Below are 21,895 nucleotides of genomic sequence, written 5' to 3'. Positions count from 1 at the left end.
AGTTCTTTTAAAACCTTAAAAAATACTATATAAATGCAAAAAGAAGGACCTGTTGTTCCATTAACCATGTTTAGCATCTAGGGAAGTCGCACTCATTTCATTAGCAAAGCACTGGAGGTGCAGTCATAGAGTAATCCCTGCTTTTATTCACAAACCTCTGAAAAGCACTTGTAATTTACAGAGCAATGCAATTATCATGGAATGAAGGGATGCACAATTTGCATTGTGGTGATTATGGCAGATTATTTGATGTCAAGAGGCAAAGATAATTGCAAGGCAATGTGGGTGTCTATCCTGCTTCGACTACTATGACATAATGGACTTGTTTTGCAGGACAATGAGGCAATAATTTTAGGTTGTTAAACAAGTCGTAAACCCTTGAAAAATCCTAAAAGTGAGCTCCCAAAATAGAATTCCTGGCATAACATGATTGCTGCTCAAATTTCAAGAAAGAAATAGTTTTGTCTAACAAATGAAAGATATTTATAGGTAATAACCCTGTTGCCAGAAGACTAATAACAAGAGGGGAAATGACCATTCCTTGTTTTAATGTTTTTAAATCATAAAAATATAAAATCTTCAAGTTGGAGGCATCCTTAAATAATTGATGTCTTATCTGATTCACAAAGCCCCTATATGCTATCATTTGCAGAAAATTAAACAGGACATTTCTAGTGAAGGATAGCTCAGAGCTGCCCATTCTGCTGCTCCACTTTTGAGCTGCTCTAGTTGTTAGGGATATACACACAAACATGCACACGCATGTATGTATGTGTGGATTCATGTATATATATATATATATATATATATATATATATATACACACACACACACACGCACATATGTGTGCATATGTTTATGTATATGTATATGTGTTCATATTTGCATATATATGTATATGTGTATATCTATCTATCCATGAAATCTACTGTCCTATTATTCCAAGCATTCATCCCAGTTATATCCTTTGGAACTACAGAGAATAAGGTTAATCTGTTTTCTCTGGAGGAGTCCTTCAAAGACAGCTAACTTGCCCAGTTCTTGAATTCTTACTCCAATTCTGAAACTTGTCTTAGTTGAGCACCCCAAACTTAGACTAAGCCCTTTTTAAAAATTATCTATAGGATCTTTTTTTATACTTTTGATCAATTTGTTTTAAAATTTTTATTAATTTTTTTCTTTTACATTACAAATATTTATAGATTACATAGACGTCTCTTGTAACAAAGTAAAACCAATAAGTAAAAGCAATACAGTGACATCATCTGAAAGGATGTGAAACATCTTACATCTGTAGCACCCTCACCTCTCTCACCTCACCCTCACAAAAAACCCCACAACTACAAGATCTATATTCTCTCCCCCCTTAGTGCCCTCTCCATTAGGGAAAAAAGATTTCTTATAACAAATATGGATAGCTAAGAAAATCATTCCCTTAACGGTTGTGTACACACTGTAAGTCTTATTCTTCATCTTAAATCTATCACATCCCTGTAACAGAAAGCGTGCTTTATCATTGCTCTTCTGGAATCACGGTCACTGTATTGATCATGTTCTCTTATAGTTTTCAGAGTAATATAATTGCATAAATTGTTCTCTTTGAGTTGCTCATTTCATTCTCAATCAGTTTGTTTTAGTCTTCAAAATTGTTCATTTTTGCAATGTTGTTATAGTACAAGTTGTTCTGGTTCTGCTCACTTTACTCTGGATCACATCATATAATTATTTTCATGGCTCTTTGAAATTAACTATTTCCTCTTTTCTTACATCAAATATTACTCCATCATATTCATATACCAAAACTAATTCAGCCAATCCTCAATTGCTGTACATCCTTTTAGTTTCGAGTTGTTTTTTGCCACCTCAAAAAGAGCCACTACAAATATTTTTCTATATAGAGTAGCTTTTCCTCTTTCCTTGATCTCTTTTTGGTATTTGTAGGCCCTTAACCTCTATGATTTTCAATTTCATCTTCTGTAAAATGGTAATAAAAATGCTTATACTATCTACCACATAGAATATGATGACAGTACTGTGTACACTATTAAGTACTAGCTAGATGTGAACTCTCTTTTCTAGTGTGGTACAGTGGAGACATCACTGGCCTTGGAGATGGAAAGACTTGATTTTGAGTCATTCCTCAGATACTAATTGGATGACCCTTGGCAAGTCACTAAATATCTCTAGGCCTCAGTTTCCTCTTATGTAAGATGAGTGGCTTGAACTTGATGACCTCTAAGATTCCTTCCAGCTCTAAATCTATGCTCTTATGAATTCCTCTTAATTCTAGTGCCTTCCTTCTGTTACTTATTTCTTATTTATCCTGTAAAAATCTTGCTTTTGTATATATTTGCATGTTTTCTCCCCATTTAGATTGTAAGCTCCTAGAGGACAAGGACTGTCTTTGCTTCTTTCTGTATGCCCAGAACTTGACATAGTGACTGGCACATAGTAGGTTCTTATGATGCATTTGTCTTTCTGTCTATTAATTAATCAATTTATTAATTAATTTTTACCTTTTTATTGTTTAGTATTTTATATTTCCCTAGTTACATGTAAAATAATTTTTGACATTTGTTTTTAAAATTTTGAATTCCAAATTCTCTTTCTTCCTCCACCTCCAGTCCCTCTCATTAAGAAAGCAATTCAATATAGGTCATTCATGTGTAGTTATGCAAAACATTTCCATAACAGTCATGTTGTAAAAGAATACATAGATCCAAGAAAAACCCTTAAAAACAAAACCTTAAGAAAAATAGAGAAAGCAAAAAAAATTATACTTCAATTTGTATTCAGATACCATCAGTTCTTTCTCTGAGGATGGATAGCATTTTTCATATAAGTCCTTCAGACTTATCTTGGACCATTTTATTGCGGAAAATAGCTAAATCATTCACAATTGATCAACTTACATTACTGTTGTTGCTTTGTAACACAGCACATTTGACTTTGCATCACCTCGTATATGTCTTTCCAGGTTTTTCTGAGAGCATTCTGCTTATCATTTCTTATAGTGTAATAGTATTCCATCATAATCACATACCACAATTTGTTCAACCATTTCCCAATTGGTGGTCATTCCCCTCAATTTCCAATTGTCTGTCACCAGAAAGGAGCTGCTATATTTTTGTATGTATTTTACTTTTTTAAAATCTCATCTGGGATATAGACCTAGTAGTGGTATTGCAATGTTAAAGAGTGTGTATGGCTTTCTAGCCTTTTGGGCATAGTTCCAAATTGTTCTACAGAATGGTTGAATCAGTTCACAACTCCACCAACAGTACATTAATATCTCATTTTTTCTCACATCCCCTTCAATATTTCTCATTTTCCTTTTCTGTCCTATTAGCCAATCTAATAGGCATGAGGTAGTACCTCAGAATTGTTTTAATTTGCATTTCTCCAATCAATAACAAGTTAAAACATTTTTTCACATGGTTATAGATGGTTTTGATTACTTCATCTGAAAACTATTCATATCTTTTGATCATTTATTCGATTGGGAAATGACCCTTATTTTTTATAAATTTGACTCAGTTTATACGTTTGAGAAATGAAATCTTTATCTGAGAAATGTGTTTCAGAAATTATTTCGTAGTTACTATTGCTAACTTTGTTTACCTCCATCCTATTTTCCCCAGACTCGTTTCTTCTATTCTCTCTCTCCTTTCACCCTGATCCTCCTCAAAAGTGTTTTGCTTCTGGCTACCCCTTCCCCTAATCTGCCTCTCTTCTAAAACCCTCACCCCCCTTCACTTATCCTCTTCCTCTCCTACTTTCTTGTAGGGTAAGATAGATTTCTATACCCAATTGAATACGTATGTCATTTCCTCTTTGAGCCAATTGTGATGAGAATAAAGTTCACTCACTCCACCTCATTTCTCACCACTTCCCCTCCACTGTAAAAAATTTTTCTTGCCTCTTTCATGTGAGATAATTTATCCCATTCTGCCTCTCTCTTTCCCCTTTCTCCCAGTATATTCTTTCACCCCTTAATTTTATTATTTTAGGTACCATATCTTCATCAACTCACACCTGTGCTTTCTTTCTGCTCCTTCTAAGTTTTTGAGTTACAAGTATCATCTCATCTTCCCTTGTAGAAATATAAACAGTTTAACCTTATTAAGTCCTTGATGATTTCCCTTTCCTGTTTACCTTTTTATGCTTCCCTTGAGTCTTGTATTTGAAAGTCAAATTTGCTATTCAGGTCCAGTGTTTTCATCAAGAATGCTTGAAAGTCCTCTATTTGTTTTGTTTTTGTGTTTTGCTAGGCAATGGTGTTAAGTGACTTGCCCAGAGTCACACAGCTAGTGAGGGCTATGTGTCTAAGGCTGGTTTTGAACTCAGTTCCTCCTGACTCCAGGGCTGGTGCTCTATCTACTGTGCCACCTAGCTGCCCTGAAAATCCTCTATTCATTGAATGTCTATTTTCCCCCCTGAAAGACTATACTCAGTTTTGTTAGGTAGGTGATTCTTGGTTGTAATCCTAGCTCTTTTGCATTCCAGAATATCATATTTCAAGCCCCATCATCCTTTAATGAAGAAGTTGCTTAATCTTGTATTATCCTAACTATGGCTCCATGATACTTAAATGGTTTCTTTCTGGCATGGCCTGTGCTAGACTGCACTCTTTTCTCACATTGGTGCAACAGACCTTTCCTGCTGACTAAGTTGTCTTGAACTACAGAATTGTTTCACCCTGTCTCTTTGTAAGTTCTGCCACTCTTGAATTTGTTGAACACTATATAAAAGTATTTGGAAAAGTTTGGAGGAGGGCCCAGGCAAATCCCTGACATCTTGGCTCCCTATCTCCATATAGCAGGTTCTTAAGAAATATTTATTGATTGAGAGATCTTTTGGACCTGTGTCTTTTTTTTTTTATCCTTCCACAGGTACCTGAGTCAAGTATTCCCTTGACTCAAAATCATTTCAATCATCATCATCTAATCTATATCTGCCTTATGATGATAGTATGAAGGATGTTTTTGAATACATTTATGAAATATAACTATACTTAGATCTACCACATCCTCCTGGTCTATGAGTTGAATGGCCCTGTCATAAAAAGAAATGACATAAATACGGCATGACATTCAAAATCATCACCTTCTCACTATCCAAGTACTTACTACTCATCCCTTTAATAATCTATTACAGCATTTTAGCAGAAACTGTCATTAAGCTTATTAATTTTTATAGATAGATAATTCATTTATTAAATTCCCTCTATTTGGTACCAGGTAATGAGCTAAGCATTGGGGAAATAAATACATGCAAATAAGGTTGTTCTTACCCCTAAGAAGCTTGCATTCTAATAGGGGAAGACAATATACATAGGAAGAGTACCTTCTTGCTAAGAGGAGGGTGCTCATTCCAGTGAATATTGATGATATCACAGGAAGTTTTGGTAAAAGTGTGTTAAAGCTAGTTCAAACAGGCTAATTGTTAAAGTTTCAGTGAAAATATTTACATCTCAGAATATTGTTTTATTGACTTGCTAGATTGAAGAAAGTAATAGAGAAAATGTTAATAATGCAGATTAAATGTAAAAGTGTGTCATGTGTTTATTTTCCCCCTAGAGATCTGGTTGTTAAACATTTACCAATGTACCCCTAATCATGGATGTCTGATTCCCAGCAAGACAAGGCAAAAAAGGCTCACCTTATCAGAGCTAGGCAGAGTCAATTATGAAATCAAAATTTCCAGTGGGATGGGGTTGGGCTGTTGCATAGAAGCAAAATAGGGAAAGGAGTATTAGCTTTTTCTTCTCTTTCTGTTACCTACTCCAAATAGTAGACTTATGCCTTTATTCCCCTTATATTTTGCTCTAAATTTCCCTCGTAAAGGCTTCTTTATTTTCCTTGGCATTTTTTTTTAATAAGGCCTAAGTCATTTGGGGCTTTATTATTCTTCACATTCTTCTTACATGATGAATTGCCTTTGGTTATGTGTCTTTGCTTCTATCTTTGCTATGCATCATTTTAAAGATCTGAACCCAGAAACTGGGCTTAGATCAACATCTTATACCATGTTCCAAAATACATTAAAAATGTATGCACAATCTGAATATTGAAGATCTACTATAAAAGAATATAAGATAAACAGATCATATACCTTTCACAGCAAAGGATGAGGGATAAATTCTTAACCAAAGGATAGATACAATTAGAAAACGTAAGAATAGACAACTTTGTTTACCTGAAATTGAAAAGTTTTTGCTTGAAATCTTTCATTAACAAAATTAACACATCTAAGATGCCATTTTTTGATGTTTTAATCAGTTTTAGCTGATTGTTTTTATCAATTTCATTTTTGTTATTTAAAAAACCTTTGTAATAAATTATAGCTCTTTGGTAAGAGGAAGGGAAGAGATAAAAAGGGAAAGTTAAGTGATATAAAACAAAAATATATAAATACAAATTTATTTTAAGAAATCTGAACCCATTAGTCAGAAAGAACCCTTGATTTGGAATTAGAGATCTGAGTTTAAATTTTGGTTCTGCCATTTATTACTTTTGGGGTCCTTGGGAGAGCAATGTAACTTTACTTCCTTTACCTGGAAAATGAGGGGGTCAGATCAGATCAATTGATCAGGTAAGCTGTTGGCCAATCAAAAGGCATTTATTCTGTATTTACTGTGTGCCAGACACTATGCAAGGCACTGGGGATACAGTCTGCCACCCCCCCCAAGAAAAGAAAATATCCTTACCAACTCTCATGTACAAAAATATGCACAGCAGCTCTTTCTGTGGTGGCAGAGATTTGGAAATTAAGGGAATGCACATCAACTGGAGAATGGCTGAACAAGTTGTGGTAAAAGAATGTAATGGAATACCATTGTGCTGTAAGAAATGATGAGCAAGTGGACTTCAGAAAGACTTGGAAAGACTTGTATGGACTGATGCTGAGTAAAGTGAGCAGAACCAGAAGAACATTATACACAGTAACAGCCATGTTGTGCAATGACAAACTTTGATAAACTTCATTCTTCTCAGCAGTGCAAGGATCTACAACATCTCCAAAAGTCTCATGATGGAAAATGCTATCCACATCCAGAGAAAGAATTATGGAGTTTGAATGCAGATTGCAGGATACTATTTGCTATTTTTTTTCTGTTTTGTTTTATTTCTGCTTTCTTGTGGTCCTTTCTATTGGTTCTAATTCTTCTTTACAGCATGACTAATGTGAAAATATGTTTAATAGGAATGTATATGTAGAACCTATATCAGATTACATGTCATCTTGGGGAAGGAGGGGGGGAGGGAGGGGGAGAAAATTTAAAACTCAAAAGCTTATGGAAGTGAATGTTGAAAACTAAAAATAAATCAATTAAAAAAATAAAAGGGATAAATAGAAAGAAATATCTTTACCCTCAAGAATTGTACATTCTATTAGGGAGATAACAGACAATATGTGTATGTATATGGATACATAATAATACATATATACATTATATATAACACAAATACATAAAGAACAAATATAAAATTCCATTCTAAATCTCTGATCCTGCAATTTTACTTTAAACATTTATTAAAGAATGTGGTTTTGCAACCTTTCTGAACCTTAACATTTGTTCTATGTGTTATAACAACAACAACAGCAACAACGATAATGTCTAGCTACTTGAAAGAAAGTATGGTAAAGTAGATGAAGTGCTGGGCCTGGGGTCTTTGGAAGACTCAGTAAGTCATCTAGTCTCTCTGGGGGCCTTGACCACCATCCCCTTCCTGTTCTCCTAATTTGTAGCTCATTGACCTGAGCACTCTTTAAAAAGAGGATCCAGCCATGCTTTGCCTTACTCCTATCTCAACTCTGGGCTTCAACTTTTTTTTCTTTTCAACAATTTTATCACTCTGATGGTACCTCCACTCTAAAGTCCTGGTCTACTGCTTGGTGACTGTCTTCCCCGATCACTATTTCAGGAGGGGTCTCAGTCATGCTTCACTTCACTCCAGACCACTTTTGGTCCTCCATCTCCTCATGGACTATCTTACCCATCTGCCTTGATTTCCAGCTTTGCTTTATGTGTTACCTTCCACAATTAAAGTAGAAACTCCTTGAGAATAGGTATCGTCTTCTTGTTTGGATGTGTAACCTTGACAGTTTGCACTACGGCTGGCACATTTGTTGTTCGTTTGTTTTCAGTCATGTCTGACTCTTTGTGACCCCATTTAGGGTTTTTTTGGGCAAAGATACTGGAGTGTTTTGCTATTTATTTCTCCAGTTCATTTTACAGATGAGGAAACTAAAGCAAACAGGGTTACACAACTAGTAAGTGTCTACGAACAGATTTGAACACAGGAAGATGAATCTTCCTGACTCCAGACCTGGCATTCTATCCACTGCACCATCTAACTGTTTTCCTGACACATAGTAAGTGCTTAATAATTGCTCTCTCTATCCATCTATGTGTCATCTATCTTCTGTCTCGTCTACTTATCTATTATCTATATAGCTAATATATTTCTATCAATTGTCTATCATCTATCTATCTATCTATCTATTTATCTATCTATCCCCATACTTCTTTGAGCTCTGGCTTCCTCATTGGTAAAATGGGCACAATAACAGCTCCTATCTTCTAGGGTTATTGTTTTATTTTCATTACATTTATTTAGTATTTTATTTTCCCCAATTATGTGTAAAAACAATTTTGAACATTCATTTTTAAAACTCTGAATTTCGAATTCTCTCCCTTCCTCTCTCCCCACCTCATCCCCTCATTGAAAGGCAAGCAAGTTGATATAGGTTATACATATGTAGTCATGCAAAACATATCCATAATAGTCATGTTGTGAAAGAAAATATAGGCAAAAAAAATAAAACTCCAGAAATGTAAAGGAAAAGAAAAATATGCTTCAATCTGTATTCAGATACCATTAGTTCTTTCTCCAGGGATGGATAGCATTTTTCATCGTAAGTCCTTCAGAGCTGTCTTGGATAGTTGTATTTCTGAGAAGAGCTAAGTCATTCACAGCTGATCATCTTACAATATTGCTGTTGCTTTGTACACAATACATTTCACTTTGCATCAGCTGATGCAACTCTTTTCAGGTTTTTCTGAGAGTATCCTGCTCATCCTTTGTTATAATACAACAGTATTCCAGTATAATCACATACCACAATTTGTTCAGCCATTCCCCAATTGATGGACACCCCCTTAATTTCTACTTTTTTGCCCCTGGAAAAGAGCTGGTATAAATATTTTTGTATACATTGGTCCTTTTCCTTTTTGTTTTTTATCTTTTCTGAGATACAGACCTAGTAGTGGTATTGCTGGGTCAAAGGGTATACATGCTTTTATAGCTCTTTCTGCATAGTTTCAAATTGTTCTGTACATAGGGTCCCAAAGTGGGTGATAACATTCCCTGATGGCTGCTGGAATGATCAGGGGTGGAGGGCGGGGGGGGGGGTGGAGGCATGGGGGGTGGGGCAGTAGTAGCCTTGGGTGAAATTGGGAAGTGTTAAATAAAGATAAGGGTTAATATAACCTAATCCTAGGGAGGAGCTGAGCAATTTTTTTTTTTTTGAAAAGGGGCAGGTAGGCCAAATAAGTTTGGGAATGTCTGTATACAGTTGAATCAGTGCACAGCTCCACCAACAGTGCATTAATGTCTCATTTTTCCCACATCCTTTACACTTGTCATTTACCTTTTTTGTCCCATTAGGCAGTCTAATAGATATGAGTTAGTATATCAGAATTGTTTTAATTGGGGGCCAGCTAGGTGGTGCAGTGGATAGAGTACTGGCCTTGAAGTCAGGAGGACCTGAGTTCAAATCTGACCTCAGACCAGACATTTGACACTTACTAGCGGTGTGACCCTGGGTACAATTTCCAAAAAAAAAGGGGGGGATTGTTTTAATTTGCATTTCTCCAATCAATAGTGAGTTAGAGTATTTTTTCATATGGCTATAGATAGCTTTGATCACTTCATTGGAAAACTGATAATATCTTTTGATCATTTATCAATTGAGAAATGGCTCTTATTTTTATAAATTTGACTCAGTTCTCTATATGTTTGAGAAAAGAGGCCTTTATCAGAAAAACTTGATTCAATTTTTTTTTTCCAGTTGCTATTGTAACCATGCTCTTCTTCCAGCCTGGAACAATAGACCTTTCTAGTCAACCATCTAGGGTGTCTTGGGCTGGAAATTTGTTTCACTCTGTCTTTTTGTGGGTTCTGCTGCTGTAGAATTTGTTTAGAACCATTTTTCACCGGTATTTGGAGGAGTTTGGGGGAGAGCTCAAGCAAATCACCACTTTTACTCCACCATCTTGGCTCTGACCCCTGTTAGTTATTTTTCCAATGAGACAATCCACATTGTCTTCTATTTTTTTCATCTTTTGGTTTTGTTTTGTTTCTTGATTTCTCATAAAGTCATTAGCTTTCATTTGCTCCATTCTAATTTTTTAAGAACTATTTTCTTCAGTGAGCTTTTATATCTCCTTTTCCATTTGGACAATTCTGCTTTTTGAGGCATTCTTCTCCTCATTGGCTTTTTGGACCTCTTTTACCATTTGGGCTAGTCTATTTTTTAGGGTATTATTTTCTTCAGTACCTTTTTGTGTCTCTTTTACCAAGATGTTGATTTGCTTTTCATTATTTTCTTGCATCATTCTTATTTCTCTTCCCAATTTTTTTTCTCTACCTCTCTAACTTGAATTTCAAAATCCTCTTTGAGCTCTTCCATGACCTGAGAGTAATTCACATTTTTCTTGGAGGCTTTGGATGTAGGAGCTTCAGCTTTGTTGTCTTCTTCTTGATGTGTGCTTTGATCTTTTTTGTCATCATAATAACTTTCTATAGTCAGAGTTTTTCCCCATTGTTTGCTCATTTTCCCAGCCTATTACTTGTCTTTTAAATCTTTGTTAATGTAGGGCTCTGCTTCCAGGATAGGGGTGCACTGTCTCAAGCTTTAGTGGTTTTGTGCAGCTGTTTTCAGAAATAATTCTAGGGACCTGTAAGATTTCAGTTCTTCCAAGGTGGCATGATCTAAGGAGAGGTGTATACTATTCTACTGCCCTGTGCTCCGCTCTGTGAGTGACCACAAACACTCTTTTCTGCCCTCCACTATGACCGCAAGCTCTGGTGTGTTAGTGCTCCTTCTTACACTGGGACTACCACCCTGGGCTGTGATCTGTATCTGAGTATGGGCAAAGCAACAGAGTCCTGCCTCAGTGCTAGCAAAGAGAACCCTATGCTCTCCTTCTGACCAGTTGTTCAACCCCTTTACCCTCTGTGGGCTGAGAGCTCTGGAAACAGTTGCTGCCACTGCCACTGCTGACCTGGTCATGCCCAAGGCCTGCTCCTGGTTTCCTGGGGCTTGGTCTGTGCTGGCTGGACTGCACTTCACTCTCATCCAGGTGTGGCAGACCTTTCCTGCTGAACTTCCCAGTTGTCTGTGGCCTCTGTGGGCTGAGAGGTCTGGAAACTGCCAGTGATTCAGTTGCCCTGAGAACTGCTCCAGGTTTGCTGGAGCCAGGTCTGTGCTGGCATGTCCTGCACTCGACTCTGGCCCTCTCTCTCCTTGGCGCAACAGACCTTTCCTGCCAACCTTCCAAATTGTCTTGGACTTGAAATTTGTTTCACTCTGTCTTTTTGTGTGTTCTGCTACTCTAGAATTTGTTTAGAGTCATTTTTAAAAGGTATTTGGAGGGTTTGAGGGGGAACTCAGGCCAGTCTCTGCCTTTACTCCACCATCTTGGCTCCACCTCTCCCTCCTAGGGTTATTGTGAGGACAAAAATGAGATAATATTACTAAAAAACTTTAAAGTGCTATATAAATGATAGCTGTTAATAATAATAATAACTGATATTTACATGGCATTTTAATACTTTCAAAGTGTTTTATAGGCATTATTTCATTAAATATTTTATTTTTCAGATACTTGTAGATAAAAGTAGGAGTTTATCTATGAATTCACCTCCAGTGCTTTGCTAATGAAATGAGGATGACTTCCCTGTATGTTAAGCTTAGTTAATGAGCCAACAAGTCCTCCCCACCGCATAAAACACTTATTAACCACCCATTTAAGTTTTGAAAACCACTAAACATGTCATCTCACTTGATCCTAGCAACAACCTTGACATGTAGGTACTATTATTATTATTCCTGTTTCACAAGTGAGGAAACAGACACAGGAGTTAAGTGAATTTACCTATTCTCTAGTTGGTAACTAGAAAGTGTCTGAGGTTGGCTTCAATGGCTTTATCCATCGTATTGTTATAGATATCTTACGGTGACAAGTTTGACTAAAGTCTAAACATCCTTTTTTCCTTTTCAACTATCATCCATGTGGACATAGTCTAAGTACATAGATCCAGTGTCTAATGTTTTTCACTGTCAAGGGAGACATTCCCTTAAACAAATGTCTTCTCTCTTCTGCTGTAATTGAAGCCCAGGAGTTGTTATACAGGTACACATTTTCAAATAGATTAATTCTAAATCTTCTTCCTTTCAGTTATCTAAGATGTTGTGTAACTGTCATAGGTAATTTTTGTAGAGACTTGAGCAGTAGCCTGACATTTTATTTGTTTCTATATTTATATAAAATGTCAAGCCAATGCATACACACACACACACACACACACACACACATATACACATATACATATATAGGCAAACACACACATATATAGCAAATATATATATATATATATATATATATATATATATATATATAATGTCTCTCTCTCTCTATATATATATATATTCAAAAATTTAGTAATAGCAACAATTTCCCACGTTTTACTTCTATTCTACTTGCTACCTTCCTGCTAAAACAACAACAACAACAACAACAAACACCGTACCTTCGTCTGCCCTGCATTTCCTATTGCAATCTGGAAACATACAATGAGGTGCACTACTTCAGAAAGTTTAGATTTTTAGAAAGAGCTTTTTGAGTTTTCATTTTAATTAATTCATTCATTTAAGTCCATTGCACTTCATTTCCCATAACATAAAAGTGATTGTATAAATGGATACTGTTTAAGTTAAGAGATGAGGAATTTTAACACATTAGAAAAACTCTCACTCTAGATTTAATCCTGCCTCTGACACTATCTTAGACAAGTCACTTAAATTTCCTGGACCTCAATTTCCTCATTTGCAAAATGAGGCTTTTGGACTAATTGAATTCTGAGACCTCTTTCAGTTCTAGATCTCTGATGTGATGAATTTGAAAATAGTATCCTAGGGTGTCATACTTTTATAGCATACCAGTGATACCATGCATCTCAAGAAATCCTTTTCTTCATTAAGAACTTAACAGACAGTAGCCAACACATCTTAACATCATCCCCAAGGGTACTGTATACTATAGGATTGCATAGGAATTGAGAGGAATAAATCAAATTATCAAAGTTCTTGAGTTGTCAAGCCTCAAAGTATCAAATTGGTGTATTGCCTACTGCTCCAAGACTGTCAATCCTTGGATTACCATGTAGGAAACCTATTCCTGACTCTGATTAGAGTCAAGAAAGAAAAAAAAAAGTTCTAGACTTTGAAAATTCTTGCTCCTATGGAGGACGGATTTAAATAACACTGTATCATCTTTTTCTCTAATGAGCATAGCTCTGACTCAGGATAACAGAAACATCAGGAGGGATAAAAGCATTGTTGTTGTACAATAACCCACAATAATCACTCTACCTACCAATTCACTTTATAATATCATAAAAACTCATCATTATTCACCATAGTTGCTGTCAAGATCTGTATTCATCTATCTCTCTATCTATCTTTTCTTACAGCCCCTTCCACCTTAAAAGTTTTGGCTAAAAAACTCACATTTTTAGCTATGCTATTCAAAAATTTTGAATTTCCAAAAAATTCACAAACATTCAGTAGAGAGCTATGTGAAGTTGTGAAGCATAAAGCCCCATTAAACTATAATCTATAATCGTTAATCCCCACCACCATCACCATCATCATGCATCATCACTCTCTTCACCATTCACAGTATTTGTTTACTCCAACTTGTCTTACACAGTATTGCCAATCACTTTACCAAATGTACAGACTTTTAGGGGAGGGAAAATATTCAACCAGCCAAAACAAAATAAAATGACAACAAAATCTTTTAATCACTTCCCCTTGGCAACGGAATACTATTATTGAGCCACCACCCACTAAAATGGATTTTTTTTTAACAGAAACTCTTGTCCGGCCATATCTCTTTTATTGTATATTTATTTTGTTGTTGTTCAGTCATGTCCAACCAACTCTTTGGAGTCTGTTTTGGGATTTTCTTAGCAAAGATACCGGAATGGTTTGCCATTCCCTTCTCTAGCTCATTTTACAGAGGAGGAAAGTGAGGTGCCTTGCCCGGGGTCACATAGCTAAGTAAGAGTCTGAGGCTGGATTTGAACTCAGGTTTTACTGACTCCAAGTCTGGTGCTCTATCCATTGCGCCACCTAACTGTTCCACTTTGATTGTACCTCTCTTAGAATATAAAGGCAGAATAGTGCAGAGGTTAGCATAAGTATACAGGGTGAAGCTTCAATTCCTGGCAATGCTACTTACTATAAGTATATGGCTTTTTACAATCACCTTGTAGATGAACTCTAAGGTCCCTTCAAAATAAATCTATGATCATGTGGTCTTGTGATGCACTGGTGCTTTCACTCTCTCTCACTTTTTTTTTTAGGTCACTTTGCCTTCAAAGATTGATCTTCCAGAATTTTTTATCTCCTCCTACAAGTGGCCTGGATGGACTCATGACCCATTGGATCAAAAAAATTGTGCTGCATCCTGGGCATTTTCTACTGCAAGTAATATTGTTATTCTAATTCTTTCTCTCTCTTTTTATAATGCCCAAGATTACTTAGGGTATTTGAGCTATATGGTACTTTAGAGATTATCTGGTCCAATATCATTTTATAAATGGTGAAATGGAGACCTAGAGAAATAATACAGTTAATTAGTAGCTGACTTTGAACAGAAACTCAGGTCCCCTGACTCCTAATCTAGGATTCTACTACAGCCAATGTTTAAGAGAATATAATTGTAATTTCTATCATTTTTAAAATTAAATAATGGCTATATCTTTAAAATTCTACATCATGCTTAAGGTAAATTATCAGATTTATATGCTTAAAATTGATATTCCCGTTCTGAGTTCAATTTTAAAAGAAAAATAAATCAAATACATGAGCTTTTCCTGCCCTACCCCTCACTTTCTTTTTCTTTTTGGAGAGGCAAAAGATAATAAATACACTGCTGACTGATTGAGCAATTGATTAAACCTTTGGATTTAGAAGAATAACTCTACACACAGAATAATAGAGCACATGATATATTTTATCTTTATCTTTTTTTTTTTTTGCTTTTTGGTGAGTCAATTAGAGAGAGTTAAGTGACTTGCCCAGGGTCACACAGCTAGTAAGTGTCAAATGTCTGAGGCTGGATTTGAACTCAGGTTCTCCTGACTCCAAGGCTAGAGCTCTATCCACTGTGCCATCTAGCTACCCCTTTATCAAAATTTTAATGCTTATTTTTATACTTAGATGTTCACTCTACACTCAAACCAAAATAGCCTACTTCCTATACTCTATTCATGAAACTCCCACTTCTTTGTCTTTGAAGAAGTCCCCCAAATCTGGAATGATCTCCCTCCCTTTTACCTCTTAGAACACTCAACTCCTTTGAAGGCTTAGCTCAGGTGCCACTGCCTTTAGGTGGCCTTTTCTGAATTCTTAGATTTCTTGCCTTTCTTCCAAATCATTTGCCAAACTGCTGTGCATTTATTTTTTTTTCCTTTGGTATATCCTGCATATGTCTTATATTTATTTATCTGGGAACATGGTATATCATATCTCCCCACTAAAATATAATTTTTTGATGGTAGGGGCTATCTTACCTTTATCTTTGTATTTATTACTCAGTGCATGGCAGAGTAGAAAGGAAGGAAGGAAACATACATTTATTAAGTGCCTACTATGTTGCAGGCACTGTGCTAAGCACATTAAAAATATCTCCTTTGATCCTAACAACAACTTGGAAGGTATGTGCTATTATAATTCCTGTTTACAGTTGAAGAAACTGAGACATGGAGAGATTAAGTGATTTCCCAGGGTCATATAGTTAGTAAGTATCTGAGGCCAAATTTGAACTCAGGCCTTCCTCTTCTGAAATGCTGGAAGTGCTTGTTTATTGAATAAATGATTATTAAGTTATTTTGAAGTATGGAGAAATAGAAGTATGTAGCTGAATATGAACTTGTGAAAATATGCATTTTCTCTTTCATATTAAAAAAAACAACACATTTTGAAAATATTTCCAGTGTAACTAGATTAAGAAAAATTTTTAAAGAAATGTACTAGGGCTCATTCACTGGATGTTTTATTCTTTTAAGAAGTTTCCTTGAGAGGCTAGACATGTCAACAAGTCAGTAATCAAGCATTTATTAATTCCATAGAATATACCAGGCACTATGCTAAGCTCTGAGGATGCAGAAAAAAAGAAAAAAACGTCCTCACTACCAAGGAGTTTGCAGTCTAATGTATCACCCAAGGTGTTGCTGTTGTTCAAAGTATTTCTAGAACTCTTTCTTTGATGTCCTTTTTACAGTCAGTTGACAAGTTATGAATAAAATCATCTCATTTCTCTATAGTCATATCATAATTTTTTTCTTTCTTTTTACTAGAAATCATATTACTCAATTGGACCACCCACCTGATTTGCTGATTTTGTTTCTATATGCCTTTTAGTTATTTCCAAACACTAAAGTTATCTTCATAGTATGAGCTTTATTAGAATTGAAAAAACCAGACAATGGACCCACAAACTCTGAAGACAATCTTAGGATGACAAATTTAGAGCTGGAAAGGACCTTAGAGTGCAGGTCTAATCCCAAAGAGAGATTTGAGCATTGGCAACATTACTGTAATTAGTCACTCAGAAGCGACTGCTTTTAAAGTCATGTTACTTTTTAGTCACTCTTTGGATTTGCACAAAGGCCTTAGTCCTAAAAGAAATACTGTGCTCTTCAAACTTGTAAAAATAGCAATGTTTGTCTCTGATGCCATTCCATCATTATTTCTGACACTCACCTGTCCCCTTTCAGGGATACTCTTTGGGAAAGTCAAATTCCCATTTCTTATTTGACTATGGCTTCATAGAACGAATTGTTGTCTTATGTTCTGCACCATTTCCAACCTTCTTTATCTTCTCTCTCTTATCACATTTATTTGTCTGGTGTTCTATTCCCTTCTATACTTTTTGGCAATAGATGAATATCTTTACTTAATCAAAATGATTCCCATAAATATGTTAGGTGCCTAGTATAGTTTACCTTTACACTATATTGTATTATACTGCATTGCATTGTGGGTAGTTACTAGACATGTAATTTTATTGATATAGGGAACTCTTAAATGTGGAAATGCCCTCTTTCAAAGCAAACTGGCACTGTCTCTGCAACATAACAATTGTAGCTTTAGTACTGAGAGGATAAATGAGTTTAACAGAGTCACATAGCCAGTAAGATGTCAGAGGCAGGATTTGAACCTATATCTTTCCAGTTCTAAGATCAGTTATCTATCTACTATACACCACACTATTTTGCATTATATTATGTTGTATCATAATAATATATCATGTTTTATATATATATATTATATATATAGTTAGCATTTAAACATATCTAGCATTTATATACCACTTTGAGGTTTGCAAAGCACTCTACCTATTTTAATTTATTTGATTTTTACAGCAACTGTTTGAGATAAGTCCTATTATTATCTTCATTTTACAGATGAGGAAACTGAGACACAGAAGTATTAAGTGACTTAATCAGGGTTAGTGAGCTAGTAAGTGTCTTAGGTAGGATATCAGACTATAATAAGAATGTGATGTTTTTCATAAAGATTTAGATAATTAATTAATTTCAGCAACAGTCAAAATAAATCAGAAAAATGATTGAGAAAAATGGAGAAATGAAGGACAAAAGGGGAGTTTTCAGAAAATATAGCAAAAAAAAGTGGCCAGTTACAAAGAAAACCAAATTCAGTCTGAACAGTGAAGGTTTTCACAAGCATGAGGGAGCAGCATAGGGCAAACTTTTAGACAGCAACTAATAAACAGAGATAACAAGCAAATGCACCCCATGGGTAACGCTCAATAAAGCTTTTAAAATAGCGAGATGAAAGCAACTTCAAATGAATTGAGTCTTTCTTCTGTTCTCTGATCTTTTTCTAAATATTACATGTAAATTTGAGCTAATTACTCTCTGAGATTCAGAAATATCTGGGTTAAGTGATGGAGTATATTTTGTAGAAATATGGCTTTTTTTTAAACAAAAACAAAAACAATAGAAAACCATAGATTTCAATTGCATTTCACTGAAAAGTATTAAATTTTAGAACAAATAAAGGAGAATTTTAAATTATAAAAAAAATTCTTGTTGATTCTGAATCCTTGTACTGAACCATCTACTTTTAAGGCAATGAGGTACTATAAACGAGGTACTTTAAAATTGGATTTTAAATTGAATGGGGAGTTACTTGAATATAAGAATAATGGTGATACTTTGTATGCTGCTTTATACTTATGTGACCTCAGACAAATCACAGTGAAAAGAATTGAGGAGCTTATGAGGATAAGTACGTTTGGTATAAATTTAAAAAAAAAAGATTCTTCTGACATGAACATTTTGAGGAGACTGACTACAAAAGCAATTTTGGACAACAGAAATTTATAACCCCATTGAGAGAATGAGGGAGGAAAGCTACAAAATGCAAGGCTCAAAGTAAAGCAAGGACAGTTAGGGGAGAAGAAGTGATCTAGTAAAAAAAAAATACACTTATTTATATAGAATCTGTCACTCAGTTCAAACCCCACCTTTGCTGCTTATTAGTATCTTTGTGAACCTGGGAAAGTCACTGCCTCTCTAGGCTTCAGTTTCCTCAATTATAAAATGAAAGGGTTGACTAAATGATCTTGAGCATCCCTTCTGAGTCAATAGCTCTAAATCTTTGATACTAAATGAGAGTTAAATCCTTCTTACTACACATCAAGAGAATAATTTGAGAATAGTCGTTATTTTAACTTTCTATTTTTTGGGGGGGGCGAGTCATTTTATTTATGTCTTTTATTTTTTTTTAATATCACAGTCATTCCTGATATACTTTTAGGTTCGGAGATTTAGAGCTAGAATCCATCACTGAATAGATGAATAAACTGAGTTTCAGAGCAAGTGACTTACCTGGGTCACACGTGGAAGAGACAGGATTTGAACTCAGGTCTTCCTAGTTCCAATTCTAGCATTCTATGTAGAATGTCATACTACCTCCATCACTTCTCTCTCCTCTACCTCCCCATCTCCTGAATTTTCTCCTCTAACAAAAGAAAAAAACAGTTTAGGAGAACTAATCAACATACCAACAATGCTACTCATTGTATGTAACATTCTGTGCCTATAGACCCCACCTCTCTCCTTAGATGAAGATAGCCTGTATCATCATCAGTCCCCTAAGACCAAGATTTAATGTAAGATCAGATGCTGTTCAGTGTTATTTTAATTTACATCAATATAGTTTTGCACATTTCCCCCTGCTTCTGATGATTTCACTCTATTCAGTTTATACAAGTCTTTCACATTTCTCTGAATTCCTTCTATTAATGATTTCTTACAGAACAATAATTTTCTGTTACATTTCCATAACACAATTTATTCAGTCATTCCTCAATCAACTGAAGACTATTTTGTTTCCAGGTTTTTGCTATTGTAAAGTGCTGCTATGAAAATTTTGGGATATATGAGGACTTTATGTTTTTGATCCTTTTCCTGTCAAGTTTCAGTTGATGCTATATATAACAACCTGATTGGGGTATCTAATATTAATAGGTCTTTACTATCAGAAAAGCTCTGTAAAAATCATAAGCATTATACACAGCATTATTATTATATTATTATTAGGTTATATAATATATAGCATATAATGTTATATAATATATGTAAATAATATATAACTATCATTATACTTATCTATCTATCATCTATCTATCTATCTATCTATCTATCTATCTATCTATCTACCTATCAATCATCTATCTAGTATATGGCATTATTGGACACCAGGAAAAGAAGGTGAGATAATAGATTAATGCAATCTTTAAGACTTCTTATGTGAATTTTAGTGACTGGATGATCTCTATGTCTACAGATAGCAATAGAAGGCAATATAGGTTTCAAACACATCATAACAAATGAATGTATTAGTAAGAGATGATAAATACTATAAATGTTCATTGAAATATGCTGTGGAATATCTCTTCTTAACAGCCTTTAAACACCATCTGTGGTCAATACACTTACCTTGTATGGATTCTGGCCTACCTTGGATATAGTTATTTCTAGTTGAAGGGAATTGATGTAATATATTTAATTACATTGTAATAGGCTGGAAAGATAGTAGGCAAGGTATTATGTACAATAAATATGAATACAAGTGTTATATTTTAACATGCATTAATATTTTACTTCAACCAGGTGTGGCAGCTGATCGAATAGCAATTCAGTCCAATGGTCGCTACACAGCCAATCTATCCCCTCAGAATTTGATCTCTTGCTGTGTCAGGAATCGGCATGGATGCAAAGGAGGGAGCATTGACAAAGCTTGGTGGTACCTGAGAAAACGTGGGTAAATAGCAGCCCAAAATGTATTTGCAGGTTTCTTATGGAAACTATGTAGATTTAGAAGTAACAATCAAATACTGAAAAGTGTATTTGATTATTGGGTACAAATCTACAAAGAAAGGGACCTTATTTATTTAAACTTTATATCCACCTCAGTGCTAAGAACAATGGTCTGCTTGTCACAGATATTGAATCATAATAGCTTTTACATAGCTTTACTATTTGCAAAGTACATTGAGTATATTGTCACATCCGATCCTTACAGTAACTCTATGAGGTGGGTACTATAGGCATCTCTCCACTTTACTGATAAAAACAAAGAAACAAACAAACAAAAAAGCTGAAGAGGAGAAGTTGAATGACTTGTCCATTGTCATATCAACACTTGGAGCAACATTTAGACCCTTTTCTCTCCTGATTCCAAGGCTAGAATATTTGCAACTGCACCATATTGTCTCAGTGGCAGAAAGACAGTGTAGGGAAATGTTTATTGAACTGAACTGAATTGAATTAACATGATGAATGACTTATTACATGAAATTGTTTGTTGTCCTTTTATATCCATCAACATTTTGCTGTACTGTAATCACATCATTTGATGAATGCATACATTTCAAGTCATAGCAATTTTTTTTTAATACTTAAAGAAAGCTTTTTGAGTGGCTTGATGACTTATGAGGAATGTAAGTATTGTCTATGTTTAAAAAGAAAATGCCACAAAAATCCTGGCCAGCTTCATGTAGGTATTTGGAAAGTTATAGAGTAGTTAAGTAAATTCCATTTGGACATGCCTTAAAAATACTGGGTTTTTTGTGATAATCTATATGTGTTGATTGTTTAGGTATCATCATACTAATAAGCTGATGTAGATTCATAAAACAGAAAGCTTTCTATTAATTGCTCAAGAACATTTATTATGTACCTACTACATGCCAGGAACTCTGCTAAGACAAATATGAGAATTAAGTGAACTTAAATTTTGTCAGGGAAGATGAAATGTATATATATGAGTATCCATAGAAAATAGACAGAAGTTTAGTTTAGGGAGGGATGGTCACAGAATTTGTGGACATTAGGAAGGTCTTTCTTTAGAGAGTAGTAGTTAAGCTGAGTCTTTAAGGAAGAGAAGGATTCTATGAAGCTTAGGTGGTAAGGGAGGATAAGGGCAGTACAAAAGCACAGAGAGCAATGGGAGATGGAGTGCAATGTGTGAGGAACCCAGAGAAGGTCCTTTGATAGACAGAAAA

General features: G+C 35.1%; 1 protein-coding gene across 5 annotated transcripts in view; it reads left to right on the top strand.

Moving 5' to 3' along the window:
- The window catches only part of TINAG (tubulointerstitial nephritis antigen), a 212,104-nt gene that overhangs the window by 46,390 nt on the left and 143,819 nt on the right, over window positions 1–21,895 (top strand). For all 5 annotated transcript variants that reach the window (XR_013487005.1, XM_020993922.2, XM_020993917.2 and 2 more), the window contains exons 5-6: window positions 14,658–14,781; window positions 20,502–20,652. Coding sequence is in view for 4 of the 5 variants with exons in the window: in XM_020993922.2 (XP_020849581.1) it covers window positions 14,658–14,781; window positions 20,502–20,652 (275 nt within the window). In the remaining variant the exon portion in view is untranslated. The remainder of the gene's footprint in view (window positions 1–14,657; window positions 14,782–20,501; window positions 20,653–21,895) is intronic.

The sequence above is a fragment of the Phascolarctos cinereus genome, unplaced genomic scaffold (assembly GCF_003287225.1).
Source record: "Phascolarctos cinereus isolate Bilbo 61053 unplaced genomic scaffold, phaCin_HiC Scaffold_5;HRSCAF=322, whole genome shotgun sequence".
Classification (NCBI taxonomy): Eukaryota; Metazoa; Chordata; class Mammalia; order Diprotodontia; family Phascolarctidae; genus Phascolarctos; species Phascolarctos cinereus.
This window is presented reverse-complemented; position numbering and strand designations above follow the sequence as displayed.